Source organism: Microtus pennsylvanicus, chromosome 7 (assembly GCF_037038515.1).
Source record: "Microtus pennsylvanicus isolate mMicPen1 chromosome 7, mMicPen1.hap1, whole genome shotgun sequence".
Lineage (NCBI taxonomy): Eukaryota > Metazoa > Chordata > Mammalia > Rodentia > Cricetidae > Microtus > Microtus pennsylvanicus.
This window is the reverse complement of record NC_134585.1, coordinates 21,153,441-21,174,617: the sequence shown is the minus strand read 5'-3', so window position 1 is coordinate 21,174,617 and position 21,177 is coordinate 21,153,441. Positions and strand designations below refer to the sequence as shown.

Here is a 21,177-nt window from a genome sequence, read left to right as displayed (position 1 = left end):
TCCACAGAGTGAGTTCCAGGACAGCCAGGATTATTACAGAGAAACCCTGTCTAGAAAAAACAAGACAATAATAATTCCATCACTGAAGAGCATTCCAAGCTGTGTGTGTTGGTGCACACTTCTAATCTTAGCAATAAAGTGGCCAACGCAGAAGGATTGTGGGTTCAAGAGGAGCCTCAGCTACTAGGACTGGCTGGACTATATAATGAGACAACACGGATGCTTCAGAAACACACAGCCAATCCCCACAAATAAATGTAATTTTAAAAAGTTTAAATACTATAGATATTACAATTTGAACATGAATTAAGGCCAATAGAGTAAGTGCTTAACAAATATTTAATGAAATTATGTCTCACAGTTAAATTATTATAACTATGTGGGGGATGCTAAGGAAGGTGACCTCAGGTATCATGAATTACCAGAACAAACCCAGCGGCTGGGAGCCGGCTGAGATCCTAAGGTGCTTGTTGTGCAAGCATGTCTGAAACAATAGCTCCAGGAGACATGTGGCTTGGAGACAGCCTGACTCTTCGAGCTCACTGGCTGGCCAGCCTAGCCAATCTGGGAGCTCCAGGTTCAATGCCACGAAAAGTGGAGGGGGGGATTGGGGAAGAATAAGGCACTGAACTGACTTCTGGGCTACACACACACACACACACACACACACACACACACACACACGTTTTTTTGTGGACCAGAAAGAAATGACAGCTCTTTTGTTGTTTTGGAAGGGTCTGAATGAAGATTTCCTGCAGCTCATTTACCCCACTTGCCTTGTATCTACTCCAAATCTGCAAGATTCCTAGAAATCACAGGATGGACACAGAGTGGTTTTGAGCCTGGCTAGCCATATTCTCAGGTTGCCAGGCTGGTCTCCACCTCAAGGCAATCATTTGTTCTTAGCCTCACCAATGCTGGGGCACAGGTGCAAGCCAACACAGTTGGACCTGCATCAGGTTAGAAACGCTCACATCGCAGAGATGAACAAATGGTTGCACGTGGGCTGCCTGAGTGAGAATTGAGCCCTGAAATTGGTCTGCTCATTTCTAGGCAAAATGGTTTGCTGCAGTTCTAGGTATGAAAACCAGAAGCCCCGTGTGTACCTGTGAATGAATCTTCCTGCAGAGCAAAGGCTTTGTCTGTGCCAGGCTGACCATACTGAACTCACTCTCTCTCTCTCTCTCTCTCACACACACACACACACACACACACATACACACACACCCTTTCTGTGTTGAAAGTATTCTGTCCTTGCCTTGCCGTGTGTGTGTGTTTGTGTGTGTGTGTGTCACGGGGTCTCATGTAATCCAGACCAGCCTAGACCTGGCACCTGCTGTTTCGGCCTCCACCTTCTGAGTGGTGGATGCAAGTGTTAGGATTGTAGGTTGTGAAGGCTGGGAATGCAATAAGCATTCTTGAGACTGAATTACATCCCTAGGCAACTCTAAGGTCACTCAGGTCTCAACTATGTAGAGCAGGCTGGCTAATTGTTACTGCAGGATTCTGTTTAACAGCCCTGGCTGTCCTATCACTAACTCGATAGACCAGGTTGGCCTCAGTGATCTGCCTGCTTCTACCCACTGAATGCAGGGATTAAAGGACAGTGTCATCCCTCATCCTGCACCTCCAAACCCCCCTTTTCCCAACACCCCCTTTACTCTGCCACCTTATGTAAATAATGAGCCAGGCAGTGGTGGCACACACCTTTAATCCCAGAACTCCAGAGGCAGGTGGATCTCTGAGAGTTCAAGATTAGCCTGGTCTATGAGAGCTAGTCCGAGGACAGCTAGGACCATTACAAAGAGACCTGTCCGGTTTAACATTGGGCTGCAGAGATGGCTCAATGCTTACGAGCACTGGGTTCAATTCCAGCACCTATGGGAATTTACAACTGACTGTACCTCTAGTAACAGAGGATCCACAGACATACATGCAAGCAAAACAAACAGAAAATTAAAATTAAAAAAAGAGGTTCATGCCGGGTGGTGGTGGCGCACGCCTTTAATTCCAGCACTGGGGAGGCGGATCTCTGGGAGTTCGAGGCCAGCCTGGTCTACAAGAGCTAGTTCTGGGATGGGCACCAAAGATACAGAGAAACCCTGTCTCGAAAAACCAAAAAAAAGAAAAAAAGCCTCACGATGGTGGCACACGCCTTTAATCCCAGCACTCTTAGGTGGCAGAGACAGGTGATCTTTGTGAAGCTCAAGGCCTTTCTGGTCTACAGAGTTAGGTCCAGGACAGCCAAGGCTACACAAAAGAACCCCTATCTGTAAAAATGAAAAACAAAAAAACCAAACAATTGTACTGATGGGAAATCCTTCACTATTCTATTGTAATTTATAGTAGATAAAAAGGTATCAAAATTCTAAAGTGTTTCAAAATGAAAAGGCACCAAGTCTATGTAATATCCCTAGAATACATGGTAACAATCAACAAGTGAAGGAAATAGTGTCTCACAGTTACAACTAAATGTTCTGGTAGCCACCCGCATCCTGTGTCAGAATACTATGAAACAAAAACCTAAAAAGCACCAAGCCTTACTTCCAAATACTGAGCACAACTTATAACTCACTTGCTTAAGCTTTTGGCTTGCCTTTCCTTGTTAGGCTTTTATCTCCAAGATGTAGCAGGAAACACATTGGACTGTGTGTGTGTGTGTGTGTGTGTAGATATACACTACAAACACACCATTATGGCCCCATTCTTTTGTATATATTCATTATTCAGAAAGAAACCTTTATGGAACATTCAAATGAGGCAATATTCTGAAAATTGAGCCATGAAACCATGCTTTCATGCACGCATAGATACATGTTACATGCTATTGTGACACAGGCCCAATGTCCTCTCCATCCTAGACCCCTATCGTGTCTCTCCTTTATCAGCATCATCAAGGAAGGTTGATACAAGATCACTTTAGAAGCTGCTTCTGAAGACAGTTTCCTGGTTTTAATATCAACGGACATTTCAAATAATGGGAGTACTTCAATAATATTTTATAACCCGATACTAGGAAAATATCCCCTGGTGATGAAGGAAGAGGACCCACTTGGTTTGAGACGGCTTTAGACTTACAGGTGAGAACACTACCATAGGCTTGACTTCCGCCAAACTCACTACTTCCATAATCCTGGTTTTGGTCCAAAAGCAAAAAAAGTTATAACAAGGCATTGGTGGCGCGACCTTTAATCCCAGCACTCAGGAGGCAGAGTCAGGAAATCCAATCTACGTAGTGAGGCCTTGTCTCAAGAGAAAAATAAAAATATAAAAAAAAACATATATGGAAAAAAAAGATCAGAAAATCAGCCATTTGCCCCATCCATTATGGTGGGTGACCTGGCCATATGAAGGACTAAGGGCTCAGAGTGAAGCCCAGGGAAACAGGTCTTTGGCATAATGTCACCTGAGAGGTGGCCAATCCCATCTGCAGAGTCCCATCACTGAGCCCCTGAATAGGGGTCACTCAAACAGAACCTGAGATACACTACCCCTAAATCCTGCATCTCATGCCAAAGAACACATGCGTTAAGGCTGATTTCTATAGATGCAACAAATGGATTTTATTTCCATCTATGTGCATACATATACACATGACAGGACATGTTTTGAATAAGATCAAAATCAATGTACAAGACATTTTTTAAATAAAATAAGAAGTCCCATCACTCAGAAAGCAGAGGCAGGAAGATCCTGGTCTACATATGCCACTGGTTACAGGCCACTAGGGCTGAGAAAGTTCTCCATAAAGAACAGAAAATCCAAAGGAGCCGGGCGGTGGTGGCGCACGCCTTAAATCCCAGCACTTGGGAGGCAGAGGCAGGCGGAGCTCTGTGAGTTTGAGACCAGCCTGGTCTGCAAGAGCTAGTTCCAGGACAGGCTCCAAAACCACAGAGAAACCCTGTCTCGAAAAACCCAAAAAAAAAAAAAAAAAAAAAAAAAAGAAAGAAAGAAAGAAAGAAAAATCCAAAGGAAAAAAAACTTTTTAAACCCCAACATTAAGCACATTCAGGTTAGCCAGAAATATTGGCCCATGTTGGAAATTCTAGCATTCAGAATTCTGAGACAAGATCTGGGGTTTGAGGTGAGTGTGGGCAACACAGCAACTTCCATGCCACCTGTGCTACCTGAGAGTCTAGCTTAAAGAAAAAATATATATATATATATATATATATATATATATATGTACAAAAACAACAGTAAAAATAGTAAGAGTACTGAATAAGAGTACTGAAGCAATAGTTCAGCGATTCAGGGCACTTAGTTACACCTATGCCTAGTGACTCAGAACCACCTGTCACTCGGTGCTTGGAGATCTGATGCCCTCTTCTGGATTCCGTAGTTACCTTCACTCATTTGCACAGAACAAAAACAGAAATACAAAAAATTCAAAGTAACATTTTTAGCCAGGTGCTGACAGTGCACACCTTCAGTCCCAGCACTGGGGAGGCAGGAGCAGACAGATCTGAAGCCAACCTGGTCTGAGACAAGTTCCCACAATCCCAAAGATTTTCACTCGAGACTTTAAAAAAAAAAAAAAAATCAAGCAGTATTTATGGCAACCCTCTATTATTCAGACACCAACTGATGACTAGGAAGCAAGAATTCCGTCCTCCCTGAGCCAGAAGGAATTGGGCCATTCACAGACAGGCTTCATATACTTCTGACAGGTTACAGGTGACAGACATGCACAGAATAACAAAACATAGAATTAAATGACACACACCCCAAGGATGGAACTCAGGGGCCAGAATGAGCTCTGCACGTGGTGTGCTCCTTGTGCACACACACCCACCATTTATGAGTCATTCACGTACACCAACACGAAACTTGCTTCTTTGTGGTTTTTAGAAAAAGGTCTGTCAGGAGACAGAGGCAGGCCGATCTGAGTTCGAAGCCAGCCTGGGCTAAAGTTCCAGGAAAGGTAGGGAAACCCTCTGTATTGAAAATAAAGAACAATCAAGTAATCCAGGCTAGCCTCAAACTCACTAGCCAGGTGAGGCTGGCCCTTCTCTTTTCACCTCCAAAGGGCTAGGAATACAGGTGCACCAACCACAACCCCATATCATTCAACAGAGGGATTTAAAGTCAGCGACAGTCTGGTCTAGAGCGGGGAGGTAAGCCTAATAAGTTGTGGGTAGCCAGATCATAAGAAGATGGTTTAATGTACCTACAAACATTCCCTACTTGAGTTCACTCTTCACAGATCCTACCGGTTAGTTTGCTGACTCTGTGGTCATTTTCTAGTAAGCACGTCTTAATGACTGATGTTCATGCCCTTTCTGTGTGCACACAGGAAACAGAAACCTCAAGGTGGTCAAAGAAACCAGAGAGCAAGGCAATGACTGGCTCTCAGTGCCAGCATTTCTAGTTGACACAACAGGGCAGCCAGTGAGATCAGAATCTGCCTCAGTTCAGCATGCTGGAGCCCTAAAACTTTGCAGACACAAAGCTATGATTACTTAAGTCCCTTTACATTAAACATACAATTCTAAAGATCAACGGTCTTACTGCTTAATATTTCCTCTATATTTAAAAGGATTGCTAGCATTAATGGTATTGCTGCATTGTAAAAAAAGCTTAAACCTGAAGCAATTTGCTAGGCTAAGGCTTACCCTAGCCTTGAACTTTTAGTGAGACCATAGGCCTTTAAATTAACTCTTCCAAATACCATAATAACAAAGCTGCTGCAGATTCTGAGCTAACGTCCAAATCAGGTTACAGCTGAACTCTCAGCATGCAATCTGCACCAACATGCAATCCATACAACTGATTCCTTCCAATCTATGACAGCTCAAACTAAGGATGACATACTGAACACTTCATATTGAGCATTTAGAGTTTAGCTGAAGTTCAGCTAAAACCTAAGGACATTTCCCTTCCCCCACTCTGAGGAAAAAAATTATCAGATTTTACCATCGTATTTTCTGCATGTTTAAAAAAAATGTCACAATATGAATCATAGCTGTCGACTTCTCTACCATGGAGCTAAAGTCCACTGGGTGCAATGACAGATGCAGGTGGCACACAGAGAGCTAGAGAAGGAATTACAACACTTTGCATATAAACTTCCCTTCGTGTAAGACGTGTTAGAAAGCTGAAAATAAAGGAAGCTAATGTGGACATAAGGGGGAAGGGAGGAGAGACTTGAGTGAAAATCCATGCATCCACTGTACTGCAAATTCACCCTCAGGTGACAGGAAAACACTAATGAAATGGAAAAAGATAATATCATTTAATCAACAGCTGATTACCTTTAAAACTTTGGGCTTCTTTTCCCTCTGGGGCCTCTTGTTCTCTTTTGTAACCTAAAATTTAAAAAAAGTAAAATTGAAATATGAGCCTCCATTAAAATGATATATATATATGTTATATATATATATATAATATATATCAGTTCCCACCCTTCCCCACAAAAAATTTTGTTGTTTCTGTTAAAACTACTTATATCTTAATTTTTAATACCACCAACATATTTGTCAGTCAGTTCCTGAAGAGCCCATGTAAAAATGTACTTTAAAAGTCAATGGAAAGAAAAACAATCAACAACCTTGCATAAATAAAGATGGAGGGAAATGCCCCCTTTCCCCCTAAAAGTCTTTCTTAATTAGACTCTGCATTCTTCACGGCGAAGCCCACGAGGTAGCCATCTTGCCTGCTTCTGCAGAGGAAGCCTCCACAGAGAGCAGTTCTGCAAACTGCTTTTGGTATCATTATCATGGTGTTTAAAGGCAGCCCTGGCCTGCCAGCACTGTAGACGTGCTGGGCATGCCTTTTGCAAAAACAGCCCCACAAAGAGTGCAGCCAATGGCAAGGCAGAGCTTAGAGACTCCAAAGTGATCTTCGCAGCCTAGCACTATCCCAGACAAAGGATCTCTGTGAGGCTGGGCTCTCACCACAGGACACAGGCAGCCACAAGCTGCGACATGGAGTTCTCTACAGAGGATCTGGTCGCCGCCACCGAAATCACAGGAGGCTTCTGCAAGAGACAATGTTCACAAATCCCCCAGGTCGCCACCATCGGATCGATGGCGGAGTCTCCCTGAGCAGGAACCTCTGGGTGGCACCAGGGCAGGTTGGCGCAGGGAGGGGCGCGCTGCTCTGTACCACCCGGCAGGAGATAGCCCTGAGCCTAAGGGGGCATCGGAGCTCACAGCAATCCGGGAAGGTATTGTGCATTTTGACTTTATAAGGCAAGACTAAATATTGGCGATATTGAAGGAAGGGAGGTTACGTGAGGACAGCACAGGCTCAGCTGTAGTGGGGCTGCCTGTCTCATTCCTGGGAACCACACCTCGGTGGAGCCGGCGGTGGAGCCGGCGCTTGGCCCAGATAACAACGATTTGATTTCTGTCAATAAATGTCCAACGATAAAGTCGGACTAAAAAAAAAATAGCAATCAGGCACTCAGAAGAGAAACAGGACGGGATGGATAGGAGAGGAGGGTGGCGTTTTTTCAAAATACACTTGCCACTCTCGGTGACTAGAGTGCCTAGAGGCTGAGTGTAAACTGGTGACCTTCAGTGCCAAGAAATCCGCGGCAGACTCCAACCCGAAGCTTTGGGGGAAAGGGGTGTTTCTGGCTCCTCTCCACCCACGCATGCAACCAAGCCTGCCTGCACACCACCTTTCAATAGTCAAACCACCCAGGGGTGAACATGCCACCTCAGCCCTCTGCAACCGACCGACAGACACACACCTGGACTTCACCCATGCTCAGTGGGTGGTAGCCATCGGGAGCTGGCACCACATGACACCTGCCAGACACCAGAAAAGGCAGGACCAAGAAGAGCAGCCTCTCTCCAGCTAGCTCCCTTGCACTTCTGCAAACAGCCGCAAAGTCTCTAGTGGCAGAGGACCAGAGTGGCTGTGTCAAGCTGGGCTGGTCCCAAGGTCATTGCCAAAAAGCTGCAGTGACAGATCCCAGTCCCATCCCAGCCACCTTGACAGCTGCACAGATCTTGGGAAGCAAGCCCACGCTCCTGCCTCCCGGGGCCAAAGTTTCTGCAGTACATTTGCAGGATTGGCAGGACGGCTTTCCTGCTTGCGAGGCCAAAAATGGGTTTTCCACTTGCAGTTGGATTCGGAACAGATTCCCACAACCAGAAACTCGGAATTGAGTGCGGGCCGGAAGGCCTGCGTTCCGTCACCCTCCCTCCTGAGGCTCGGAGGCTGCCACGAAAGCACACTTTCCTCGTACAGCGCGCATTGATTTCCCATTTATTTAGTTATTTATTAGTACTGTGGCTTGAACCCAGGGACTCATGCGTGCTATGGAAATGTTCTAATGAGCTATATATACTCCCGTTCCCAGATTTCCCACTCTACACCATTCCCCAAAATGCCCAGCCACCCAAAGTTTTTAATTCTCAGATGGGGAGAAAAAAATGCTAGACAAGGTGACAGCACTTTTGAATGCCTCTACCGTTCTGGAGGCTGAGGCAGGCACTTTTAAACCCTCAAGTAAAAATCACATCTACAAGTCTGCAATTGAAGGACCCAGGGGAAACTGAGGTAGAAGCACTACACTATGGTAGCAAATGCCAGGCCAGCCACAGCTTTATATAACAAAATTGCCTCAAAAAACAAACAAAACAAAAACAAAAATGGGCCAGGTGGTGGTGGTGTGAACCTTTAATTCCAGCACTGGAGAGACAGAGTCAGACAGATCTCTGTGAGTTCGAGGCCAGCCTGGTCTACAGAGCTGGTTCCAGGACAGGCTACAAAGCTACAGAGAAACCCTGTCTCAAAAAACCAAAACCTCAAAGAAAGCTATCCCAGTACCTGTTCTGAAAAATTAGTTAATGAAGGCAAAGTTCATCTGAGCCAAATAAATAGTTCGTGCAAGTGCCCAGGGCTACACAAAGTCCACTCCCAGTACCACTGGGGCAGGATGAAGGTGCAGGCTGTCCATCCCCATAGCAGTCTGTTCCAGTGCCAGCCCCTTGAAGATGTGCAGCTCAGTTCAGAGCTGGGAGTTTAATAGGTTAAATCAGCAATCAATAAAGGTATTCAAAGGTTCAGTAAAGGTTCAAGGGAAAGAGACGTGTTTAGGGAGTGCATGTTCTTTACAGGGTATGGGTTCAGTTCCCAGTACCCATGCCAGGTGGCTTCCGATCTAACTCCAACTCTGCGCTCACCTGTACACACAGAGGCAGGCATGCACACATGCAGTTACACGTGTGCATGTAACTGAGAGCCTTTCCAGGATGGGGAGACGGCTGCATGGCCATCTTTCTGCCAAGCCAGATGGCACGAATTTATCTTGACTTCCACATGAATCCCATGGCACATTCACATACAAAGATTTCAGAGAGGCACCCCCAAATCAAGTGGCTCCTGTAGAATCTGTAGGTAGAAGCCAGGTGCGGTGGTACACCCTTGTGGTTCCAGCACTAGGGAGGTGAAAAAGGCAGTGGGGAGCGGGAGTGCAAGGCTGTACTCCAGAAGAGGAAAACCTAGAATCTTTATCAATAAAACTTGCTGTTCCCTTGGAAGTCAGGCTTGGGTCACTGAGATGGCTCAGTGTGGAGGGTCACATAGCACCAAGCCCGTGGACCTGAGTTACCTAGCACCTAGGATCCACCTGCACCACGTCCACAAGTTGTTCTGACCTCCACAAGCATCATTAGCATGTCCATGTGTGCACACACGCGTGCACACACACAAAGCAATAGACCAGGACTACAGTTCAGTTTGTCAATGGAATTGCTTGTCCACTTACTGTGGTTCTAGGAAAACCTTGGCAGTCCTCTCTCTACAGTCTAGCCGCTTTCCCCAGCATCCTTTTCTGGCTTCACACAGCCCCCGCAGGCCCCAAACTCAATCACAGGACACTTGAGGACGCTTGCCACTCTTACCCCAGGTCTAGAAATGCTATATGGTCCAAGTCCACAAATAAAATAGCGCCTGGAGCGAAGGCTTGCTGCTCTTGGTTCACTGTATCTAGACTGCTCTCAATCTGTTACTCAGCTCCAGTAAAGGGGATCTGGCCTCCCCTTCATTTCTGGCCTCCAGGCACCCAAACACGGTGGTCTACACACACACACACAGTAATATATATTGAAATAAAATAAAAACACTCATGAACCTGAGGCTAGTTGTCAGTCAGGGCTACTCAGCTGACCGGTTTCAGTTTTGAAAAAAGGCCTTTGACATGCTTACTCCTCGCTCCATTTCTGGACATCCGGAAGGGTGATGTTTAGCATTTTGCATTATCCCTTTAGGGATAGCTTGCAGGTGTCAGGAGCTAAAGGGTTAGCCCCAGCTAGAAACCCAGGGCTATTTTGCCACAGGTCACCTTGAAAGATAATTGGTAGAGCACTGGGGTCTGGCATCAGGGCTCAAGGATAACTCCCAGCACTTCTGTCCCATCCTGATCCCATCAGGGACAATACAGTCACTCCACTGGTGCCATTATTAAATTGCGTTCTCCTGACTTGCAGCCAGTGTAATTATGTCATTGGAGAATTATGACTGTCCAAAATGTATAAAGCCAAGTACAAGTGAGCAATGTAATGAGAAATTAAAAGGCGGGACTGGAGAGATGGCTCAGTGGTTAAGAACGCTGGCTGCTCTTCCGGGACCCTAGATCAATTCCCAGTCACATGGTAACTCACAACTGTCTGTAACTCCTGTTCTAGATCTCACACCCTCACCTAGACATGCATGTGGGCTAAACACCATCGTTCATAAAAGACAAATAAAAAACCTGTTGCGGTGCTGGGTGTGGTGGCACATGTCTTTTAACTCCAGCACTCGGGAAGCAGAGGCAGGTGAATCTCTGCAAGTTAGAGGCTAGCCTGGTCTACAGAGCAAGTTCCATGACAGCCAAGGCTTCAACACTAAGAAACCCTGTCAAAAAAAGGGGCAAAATGCTGAGGTCTGGTGATGAAGAATGTCCATTTAGTCTGCTGAAGGCTCCAGAGTGAACCCTGAGCACCGCCCCACCCCATATAGGATTTTTAAAGAGAGCGGGTGGCTATAATCTTGGCACTGGGGTGGCAGACATTACGAGGATCCCTTGGACTTGCTGGGCAGCCAATTCTAAGAAATAGCGAGAAAGACATATCTGAAAAGGAATTTAGGATTCCAACACATCTCCTTCCCCCAACCAGGCTGTGGCTGGGTTCTGCCCCTCCAGCCCTCAAATTCTGCTTATCTGCAGGCTCAAAGAGCTGAACAGACCTCCCACACCACATCCTGATTCCACATCAATTACAGCCTCAGGCAAGTCATCTGGCCTCTTGGAGCCCCCACATTACTTCAATAGCTGGAGGCAGAACGTCTGGCAGGACAGCTTGTGTGTCAAGAGTTAAGGCAACACTGGAAAGACCCAACACTCAATGCACAACCTACCCGTTTCAAGACACCAATGTTGCCCGGCTGGACAGGACACACCCATCATCCCAGAAGATGGAAGCAAGCTGCCTCTCAGGCAAGGATACAGTGAGACCCTTTTCCAAATGAACAAAATAATGAATACAAAAAGGTCAAACGAAGATACCAATGTTACTATATACGTACAGTTCCATACTGTGATCACAGAATTTAACCAATATCTGTATGGTACCCAATAAATGGAACCTTTGCCGGGTTCATGTTCAGTGTCTGTCTGTCTTGTCTGTCTGTTCCTTCCCCACAGGCACACTTTTTTCTTTTGAAGGCCAGTGATGGCCCTTAATCCCACCACTGGAGAGGCAGAGACAGACAGATCTCTGTGAGTTCGAGGCCAGCCTGGTCTACAAAGTGAATTCCAGGATAGCCAGAATGGTTACCAAAGAGAAACCCTGTCTTGAAAAAAATTCTCATTTGTTAACCAGACTAAGAAATTAAAACTGTCCTTGTCTATCCTGTGAAACCTTCATAAATAAATCTCTTCTGTAAGTATTTAACTGTATTTAGTATTTGTTAGTATTTGTTGGTTTCAGGTCTTTCCCCCAGGAAAAATGCCAAACACTTTCCCCACTACCAAGAAGTTCTTGGCCCTCAGCTTGGGCTTTTTCAGACCCTGTCTTGAACCTGCATCTGACCCAAAGTGACCTCAACATGTAGTTTGCTCCCCCCCCCAATCCCTTTTCCAGGTTAGAATGCTGCCGCTGAAATCTAAAAGTTGTACTTGTAGCTAGTAATGAAGACATAGTCCAGGTATGGGTTCATTTTTGTTCTTCCTTGACTTGGCAGGGACTCCTATAACCCAGGCTAGCTTTCTATAGCCAGGGAACTCCTGTCTCGCTTCCTACACGTTGGCGGCACGGTGGAGGCCAGCCTGGTATTATATAAATGCAGACAAAAGCCTATGCCTGAGAAGTCAATTGAATTCAATATGGAATACTGGGGCTGGAGAGATGGCTCAGTGGTTAAGAACATTGCCTGCTCTTCCAAAGGTTCTGAGTTCAATTCCCAGCAACCACATGGTGGCTCACAACCATCTGTAATGAGGTCTGGTGCCCTCTTAGGGCCTGCAGACATACACACAGACAGAATATTGTATACACAATAAATAAATAAATAAATATTTTAAAAAATATATATGGAATACTGATGTTGTGGCAAAAGGACACAGGCCCAGGCCAGGATTTCACAGAGAAACTGTCAAAAATAAATTTTTTAAAAATTTAAAAAGGGGTTAGAGTACTGGCTATTCTTCCAGGGAAGCCAGGTTCAATTCCCAGCATCCATATGGCAGTTCCGTTCTGGGAGACCTGACACCTTCAGACATATGCAGAAAACATCGATGCACATAAAGGTAAAATAAATTTTTGCAGAGAGGACCTGGCTTCCATTATTGGCACCCACACTTGTATGCAGAAAATAAGCAAGTGTTTTGTAAATGGTCTTAATTTCTGGCACTTGGTTAAAAAAAAAACTTGCAAATTACCTAAGAGATTCACATACAAAGGCAGACATTTTGCTGTGTTTCTCCTATAGGCAGGCTAGGCAACATCCCATGGCTTGGCTAAGCTGTAGCCTTGCCCTGTCCCAACCTCCCATCACCTCCTGTCTTGACCCCACCATTGCTCTTTTTTTTTTTTTTTTTTTTGGTTTTTCGAGACAGGGTTTCTCTGTGGTTTTAGAGCCTGTCCTGGAACTAGCTCTTTAGACCAGGCTGGTCTCGAACTCACAGAGATCCGCCTGCCCCTGCCTCCCGAGTGCTGGGATTAAAGGCGTGCGCCACCACCGCCTGGCCCCACCATTGCTCTTTAAGAGAAAATTTGATCACAAAATAGGTTCACATATAAAATGATATAAAAACAAGCTGTAAAGTGTAAATAGATAAATGCAGAGGCCAAAAGCCTCTTAATACAGGGGGACAAGAAAATGGCTGTGTCATGGCTATCTCAACGGAAACCAAGAATTGTTTCACAAGGGTACAAACCAGCTTATTTACGGCACTCTGATCCGGGGGAAAAAAATTCTTCTGCAGACAGGAAGAACTGGTGAGCTCTGGCTGCCTCCGAGGACCAGTTACTGTATGTGAGTGTGAGTATGCATGGAGGCCAGAGGTCACGTCAACCTAACCTGCTCCTCAGGAGCCAGACTTTGTTTTTGAAACAGGGTCTCGGTGAACTAGGAGTTCACCCATTTGGCTAGCCTGGCCAAATGCTGACCAAAACCGACTAGGGGAGGAAAGAAAGGGTTTGGGCTTGAAATGCTCCAATCCTTAAAGGTCAGAGCATCAAGGCAAGAACTAAAACAGAGAGAACTGCTTATTGGACTAGTTGTTATCTTTTTCCTGGTTTTCCAAGGCAGGGTGTTTCTGGGTAGCCCTGGCTGCTCTAGAATTGCCTCTGCCTTGGGAGTGTTGGGTTTAAAAGGTGTGCCCACCACATCTGGTCAGATCTTGAGGCAAGGGGAATGCTATTAGTGGCCAACCAGTGCAGCCGAGTGATACATTGTCTCCTAAAACAAAGCCAAGGGGCATGACCTATCCCAGCACTTGGGAATCTGAGGTAGGAAGATCAGCAATTAAAGGGTGGTTTTAGCTACATTGTAACTTCGAGGCCAGCTCTTGTCTCAATAACTTCGTTAATTTTATATTTACTAGAGCCCAGGTGCTGTGTCCCACACTTTTAATTCCAGCACTTGGGAGGCGGAGGCAGGTGGGTCTGAGTTTTAGGGCTGCCAAGGTAACACATGGAAACACTGTTGCAAAAGGAAAAAAAAATCATGGCGAGAAAGGAAAAAAAAATCATTGTGCAAATGCCGAGAGCAGGACCTCCCTTCTCTACCTCTAAGTTGTCAGACCTGAAGGCAAGCACATTAACCACTGATCTGTCCCTCTTTGGTCCCCAGGACTTCCTAATGTCTAATGTCTATCAAGGTAGTGGTGCCCAGCTTCAGTTCTCCACTAAAAGCGACTCCCCTGGGATCTGGTGCCGCAGAGTGCAGACAGTGCCAGAAATACACTGGCTGCAGGTACTAGTTAATTTCGATATAATCTAGAAATCAAATAGAGGGGACTTGGGTACATCAATCATTGGAAGAATCCACATTTAGCATGATAAAAGCCATGATACGTATTCAATCCCTCAGATTAAATAATACTAACAAGCGACTGGCCCATCTGATATAATAAAAGTCCAGGAGTTCAGTCAGTCCAAGTCTGTCTCAATAAATAAATAAATAAATAAATAAATAAATAAATAAATAAATAAATAAATAAATAAATAAAAATTCTCAGCTAGGTGTGGCAGTGCTGCAACTGAATTCAGGTAGATCTCAGTTCAAGGCCAGCCTAGTCTATAAATGGAGTTCCAGGACAAGTCAGAGCTGTTCTACAGAGATACCCCGCCCATCTCAACAACTAGGTTAAAATACTAAAGCAATTAAAAATTCACACAATACCTTTTTTGGGGGGTGGGGTCACAGTATAGCCCAGGTTGGCCTCAAATTTACTTACTGTACCCTTCATTGCATGTGGACCCATGGCTGCCACATACATGATGGATTTGGCAGTTGGTTCCACTCAGCAGGTCCCAGGTTGCAAACTCAAGTAATCAGACTGGGGGCTGAGGGGAGAGGGGCATGGCATGTACATTGCCCCCCGAGACATTCATGCAGGTGCAGGGCTCAGGACTGAGCCCTGAGCACTGAGTGTCAGGCTGTCCTGAGCCACCTCATACAAGGCTGGAGACTATGGTAATCCTAGCCTAGCTACATGCAACCTTGGCTATACCAATCAATCAAGATAAAAAGGCTGAGCTTGCTGGAAGCCCTAAGTTCAATTCCCAGCATCACTCCTCCACAAGACATCATTCACAAATTCTTGGAGATGTTCATGGAGATGAACATTTTAGGGGGGGCGGGGTCTCCAAATCCTGAAGATACACCCACCCACATGGCTGCTCCCTCACCTTTACCAAAGAAGTGGCATCCGGCTTCTTTTTGAGCACCTCGCATTTCCTCTTCTTGCAGATCTGGTGGCTGTTCCTTCTGTTCATGCAGTAGGTACACTCACCACAGTTGGTCTTCTGTTGGCAGGGCTCACAGACCCCGCACGGTTTGCGTTTCTTCCTCTCCACCATTGGCGGTGTCGATTTTTGTGAAGAAGAGGTACCAGCCTGTGACACTGGCATAGACATCCCAGTGGCTTTGCCATCAGCGGAGCTGGCCGTGTTGACCTGAGAAATCCCCCCTTCCACTTTGCTGGAGGTAGCCTGAGGGCCCTGGGTAAGATCCAGGGGAGCATGCTGGAGTCCACTCTCAGGGTCAATGGTAAACCCTTGCCTGTTCGCTGGAGAAGGGTTTGCACAAAACTGCTTCTCATCTTGTACACTGGTTGCAGCTATTGCTGGAGGTATTGAACTTATCTCGGAGTTTGCTGGAGCATGTCCTGAGTCCAAAGTTAAAGGGATAGCACCTTGGACCTCAAGCCCACAGGAGGCAAAGCTGTGGGGCTCAGGCCCGGGAGGAGTACTGTAGGTAGCCAATGGGACTATAGGGTTGGGAAGGAAGACAGGCAGATCTGGGGGAGCAGCCATATTCATATTCATAGTTCCTTGTTGGGTTAGCATAGTTATAGCACCAAGATCCTCTGGTAGGCCTGAAACCTTGCCCAGGGCCTCACCAGGAACTAAGTTAGCACCAGGAAATACCCACTGAGGTGGGAGAGCACTGAAAACCTGTCCTAGGGCAGAAATGCCATCCAGAAATTGATATGGGTAGCCACCACCTTGATCTGGGTTAGTTTTGAGGGTTCCTTCTTGGGGTTTAGCACCAAGCATATCTTGATCTGGATAGCATCCACCTTGATCTGGATTAGTTATGAGGGTTCCTTCTTGGGGTTTAACACCAAGCATATTTTGATCTGGATAGCATCCACCTCGATCTGGGTTAGTTATGAGTGTTCCTTCTTGGGGTTTAGCACCAAGCATATCTTGATCTGGATAGCATCCACCTTGATCTGGATTAGTTATGAGGGTTCCTTCTTGGGGTTTAGCACCAAGCATATCTTGATCTGGATAGCATCCACCTTGATCTGGGTTAGTTTTGAGGGTTCCTTCTTGGGGTTTAGCACCAAACATATTTTGATCTGGGTAGCATCCACCTTGATTTGGGTTAGTTTTGAGGATTCCTTCTTGGGGTTTAGCACCAAAAACATTTTGATCTTGGTTAGTTTTGAGTAGTCCCTCTTGGGGTTTAGCACCAAACATATTTTGATCTGGGTAGCATCCACCTTGATTTGGGTTAGTTTTGAGGATTCCTTCTTGGGGCTTAGCACCAAAAACATCTTGATCTTGGTTAGTTTTGAGTAGTCCCTCTTGGGGTTTAGCACCAAATGTATTTTGATCTCGGTAGCATCCACCTTGATTTGGGTTAGTTTTGAGGATTCCTTCTTGGGGTTTAGCACCAAAAACATCTTGATCTGGGTTAGTTTTGAGTAGTCCCTCTTGGGGTTTAGCACCAAATATATATTGATCTGTATAGCATCCACCTTGGTCAGGGTTAGTTTTGAGGGTTCCTTCTTGGAGTTTAGCACCAAGTGTATCTGGCTGTGAGCCTGCCAAGAGGAATCTTATCAGAGCTGTGGGATACACAGACCCATCAAGAGACATGCAGTTTTTAAGGTCCAATTCAGGTAGAATCTTAAAACTGGAGGTGGGAAAGCAATTAGATTCATTTCCCACAGGATTCAGGGGAGGATCTGATACCTTAAGAGAGTTTACTTGTGACCCCAAGTCTTCAAACTGATTGCTAGTGTTTTTCTGAGAGGTGACTTCGGATGTTGATCTTTGGGACAAAGGCGCACACTCCTGAGGGGATGTGCTGACATCTGATGTCTGAAGAGCGAGTAGTCCTTCACAGTGTGTCCCTTCCAGTGGTCCAGAAGGAATATCTGTTGCAGGACAGCTTTGGGAACCTTCTATTGTTTGAGGCCAAGACTGGGTTAGCTCTTGGATCTCACCTTCAACTAAACACAAGCTCTCTTCACCAATTAGGTTCTCTGGATCCGGGGACGCGGTGGGGTCTTGGCTGGGGATGCAATCATTTTCCGAGTGCTCTGCCACCACGTCATCCTGGGTCTCGTCATCCTGGGTATCGCGAGGACACTGCTGCTTCGAAACACTCTTAGCAGGTGACACTTTCTTCGGTCTGGGTGTAACGACCGGGCTCTGGGAGAGTCGCCTGATCAGAGAGCTTCTTCGTAGAGCCATTGTAAACCCACTGGCAGCTAAGGATTCTGGACTCTCAACTTGGGTCCTATCCTGATTCATTCTGGCTGCCCCAGCTCTGGTCAGAAGGCTTCTGGGTGGTGTGGGGCTTTTGTCTTCTGGTTCTTTCTTACCATCTCTTTGAGTTACTTGGTTCAGCTTTCCAGGGTTCAGCTTCCCTGACTCCCCATGTTTGACACCTTGCTTTAATGTCGTTTTCTTCTTCTGTAGACCTGTCCTGACTGCTTTGGAAGGCTTTGCATGACGGGACCGAGACATGGCTGCAGAGTGGGAAGCAATGCAAGGATGCAGGGCCCAGAATCATTGGTCCTTTGTGGAAGCCTTCCTTCTGAAGAGAAACTGGGCCGTTGCCACGTCCAGTCACGTCAGGTTTTTGGTCTAAAAAAAACCAAAAATTGTTATTAGTCCTTTGTACTCAACTAGAAAGATATTTGCTAAAATTAAGCAATAGAATGTGTACCGTCAAAGAATATACAGATAGATTTAATTGGGCAGAAGGGCTCAAATTTCTATTCCCAGCATTTGGGAGTTGTGGGATATCCTGGGTACTGAGTCAAAAAGCTGTTTCAGAGGCTCCTGCCAGCAATACCAGAAATTGAGGCACAGCAGGATAACCAGAGACCATTCACAGCTACAGTGAATGAGTCCAGTCTGGATGACATGAGATCTTGTCCAAAAGAAAAAAAAAGAGCGAGGATGGCTTGCTCAGGACCTGGGCTCGATTTCCAGGGCCCACATTGCAGCTCACAACTGTGTGACTTCAGTCCCAGGGCATCTTATGCCATCTTCTGGCATCTGGGTGCAGTCACTTGGTGTACTTAAAGAGGACAAACACTCATATTTTGTTTTATTTGTTTCGAGACAAAGCTTCTCCATATGACCTCATCTGTCCTTTATACCATGCCAGCCTCTAACTCAGATCCGCCTGCATCCGCCTCCCTCATGCTAGGAATTAAAGGTGTGCACCACCATCCCCCAGCTCTGGCATTTGTTCTTTAAAAAATAATTTACTGAAATTTTATGTGCATGACTGCCTGCGCGTGCTACCATAGGGAGCCAAGGGATCTTTCCAATGTGCTTATCCTGCAGGTAACCTGTGCACCTACACACATAGGGGGCGCTATAACTCCAGAGTTACAACACCTCCGTGATCTGAGGACACCCGTACTCTTATGTGCACAGATTCTCAGACACAATGTGAGCCAAGAATTATCCTAAGAACTGTTTACATTATGAAATGACATCCATTCCAGTCTCAAATTTAGCAGGGTCAAGGTACAGTTTTTAATCTCCCATCAAGACAGCAGGACTGGGGGAGGGGGAGGGAAATGGGAGGCGGTGGCGGGGAAGAGACAGAAATCTTTAATAAATAAATTAATTAAAAAAAAGACAGCAGGACTAAAAAACATAGAAGCATATAATCTAGGTGCTGAAAAAGAAAATTCAAACTCATCTTATGTGGGCCAGCAGTCGGGGTACTCCAGAGGGTGTCCCAGATCTGCTTTCGGAAGCCGCTTAAAAACTGATCAATGCTATTTTTAATTGAAGTGCTTAAGAAACTCAGAGCGTAGTTAAATTACTGTTCAAGCTTTATCGCAAAAAAAAAAAAAAAAAAAGAAAAAAAAATCCGGAGTTGGAGAGATGGCTCAGCAGTTAAGAGCACTGGCTGCTCTCCCACAGGACCTGGGTTCAATCCTCCAGCACCCACAAGGCAGTTCAAAACTGTCTACCTCCAGTTCCAGGGGATCTGGCACCTTCGTACCAACTACACATAAAATAAAGTTAAATATTTAAAAAAAATAAATAACCCAGAAAAAAGAAAACAGAAACACCAAAGTGAGGTGTGTGAAGGAGGATTCAAAGGTGAGGTCAATGACCCCTAAAGTCCCAACTAGAGAGGAAGAAACCAGTGACAGGCAGGCAAGCTTCAGAAACAACCGGGAGAAAACACGAGCCCCTTGAACTTCATCACCATGAAGTCACTAGTGCAATGTAACTAAACTAGGAGAGGATTCTTTGCAAAATCTGAGAGAGGCAAAAAAAAAAAAAAAAAAAGTAATGGAGCCATAGGACTATAATATTACAAGATATGTCCTAAAAATTAACTTTTTTTTTTTTTTTTTTGGTTTTTCGAGACTGGGTTTCTCTGTAGCTTTGGTGCCTGTCCCAGAACTAGCTCTTGTAGACCAGGCTGGCCTTGAACTCCCAGATCCTTGCCTGCCTCGGCGCCTCCCAAGTGCTGGGATTAAAGGTGTGCTCCACCACCGCCAGGCTAAAAATTAACTTTTAATTTCATAAACATGCCAGGTATTGTGGCGTATGGTCTTTATTAACCACGGTGCTTGTAGGCAGAGTAAAGGCTCCTACACCAGCCTGGAGTGAGTGAAGACAATCAAAAATCAAGTGACAGTTAAGGTAACACCAACAAACCAGTATCTTTTTAACATGGACATTAGGAACTCATCTGGGATGAGGGTGGCACATCTGGGTGGCACAACTCACCAGGGATGAGCTAGTTCCAGGACAGCTCCAAAGCTACAAAGAGACCCTGTCTCAGAAAACAAACAACAACAAAAAGGATGTCTTCAGATACTTGGGGTGAGTTATTTTCAGGGGTTGGAGAGATGGCTCAGTGGTTAAGATCAAAGGTCCTGAGTTCAACTCCTAGCAACCACATGGAGGATCACTACAAACATCTGATGCCCTCTCTGGGATGCAGACAAACGTGCAGAGTCCTCAGACACAAAATAAAGGATACTGAGTATCATTCAGGTTGGGTAGTATAGGCCTGTAATCCACTACTTGAGTGGGTAAGCAGATTAGAAAATCCATGGCCCAGAGTGAGCTCCACTGGCCTGTCCAACTGAGACCCTCTCACAGTGAAAGGAAAAGGAGCTAGGAACACAGCTCAGTGTAAGCGCTTTGCCTTTGTCCAAAGTCCTAGGTTTAATCCTTAAAAGTTTCGGTGTTTCTGAATGTTTTATCCTACCCTCCAGATTTATCCCAGTATATCAATGCAATATAGTAATGTCTAAGAAAATATACCCGGTACCACCTTTAATAAAAATACAGAGCAGGCCCAGGGAGAACCATGTGTGTAATTAATACAATTAATATAGGTCAAAAGTTCCAATTGTCCTGGGAGGAAACCATCAGCCTTGGGCTGGAGAAATGGCCCTGACTGGCTGTTCTTCACTGGGGTTCAATTCCCAGCAACTACATGGCAGCTCACAACTGTAACTCCAGTTTCAGGGGATCTGACACCCATGACAAATACCAATGCACATTTAAAAAAAAAAAGCCTGGGGGGGGTACTCATCTTTAATCTCAGTACTTAGAGGCAGGTGGATCTCTGAATTTGATGACTAACCTGGTCTACAGAGGGAGTTCCAGGACAGCCACCAACCAACATATCTGAGACATGAAACATGGGGTCTGGGGTAGAATTCAAGACCTGGAACATGCTATGCCCAGCCAAGTCTTCCCACCCAGCACAGTGGCA

At 45.6% G+C, this 21,177-nt stretch overlaps 1 protein-coding gene across 3 annotated transcripts in view; it reads right to left on the bottom strand.

Annotated features, from left to right (window-relative positions):
• Tet1 (tet methylcytosine dioxygenase 1) overlaps positions 1 to 17,933 on the bottom strand; it is a 49,382-nt gene extending 31,449 nt beyond the window's left edge. For 2 of the 3 annotated variants that reach the window (XM_075980126.1, XM_075980127.1), the window contains exons 1-3: positions 16,982 to 17,933; positions 15,357 to 16,228; positions 6,255 to 6,308 (exon numbers count right to left, since the gene is read on the bottom strand). In XM_075980126.1, the coding sequence (XP_075836241.1) occupies positions 6,255 to 6,308; positions 15,357 to 16,228; positions 16,982 to 17,933 (1,878 nt within the window). Of the gene's footprint in view, positions 1 to 6,254; positions 6,309 to 6,550; positions 6,603 to 15,356; positions 16,229 to 16,981 lie in introns of those variants that run through there. The other variant, XM_075980128.1, reaches the window with a different exon arrangement.
• Positions 17,934 to 21,177: the final 3,244 nt, after the last annotated feature.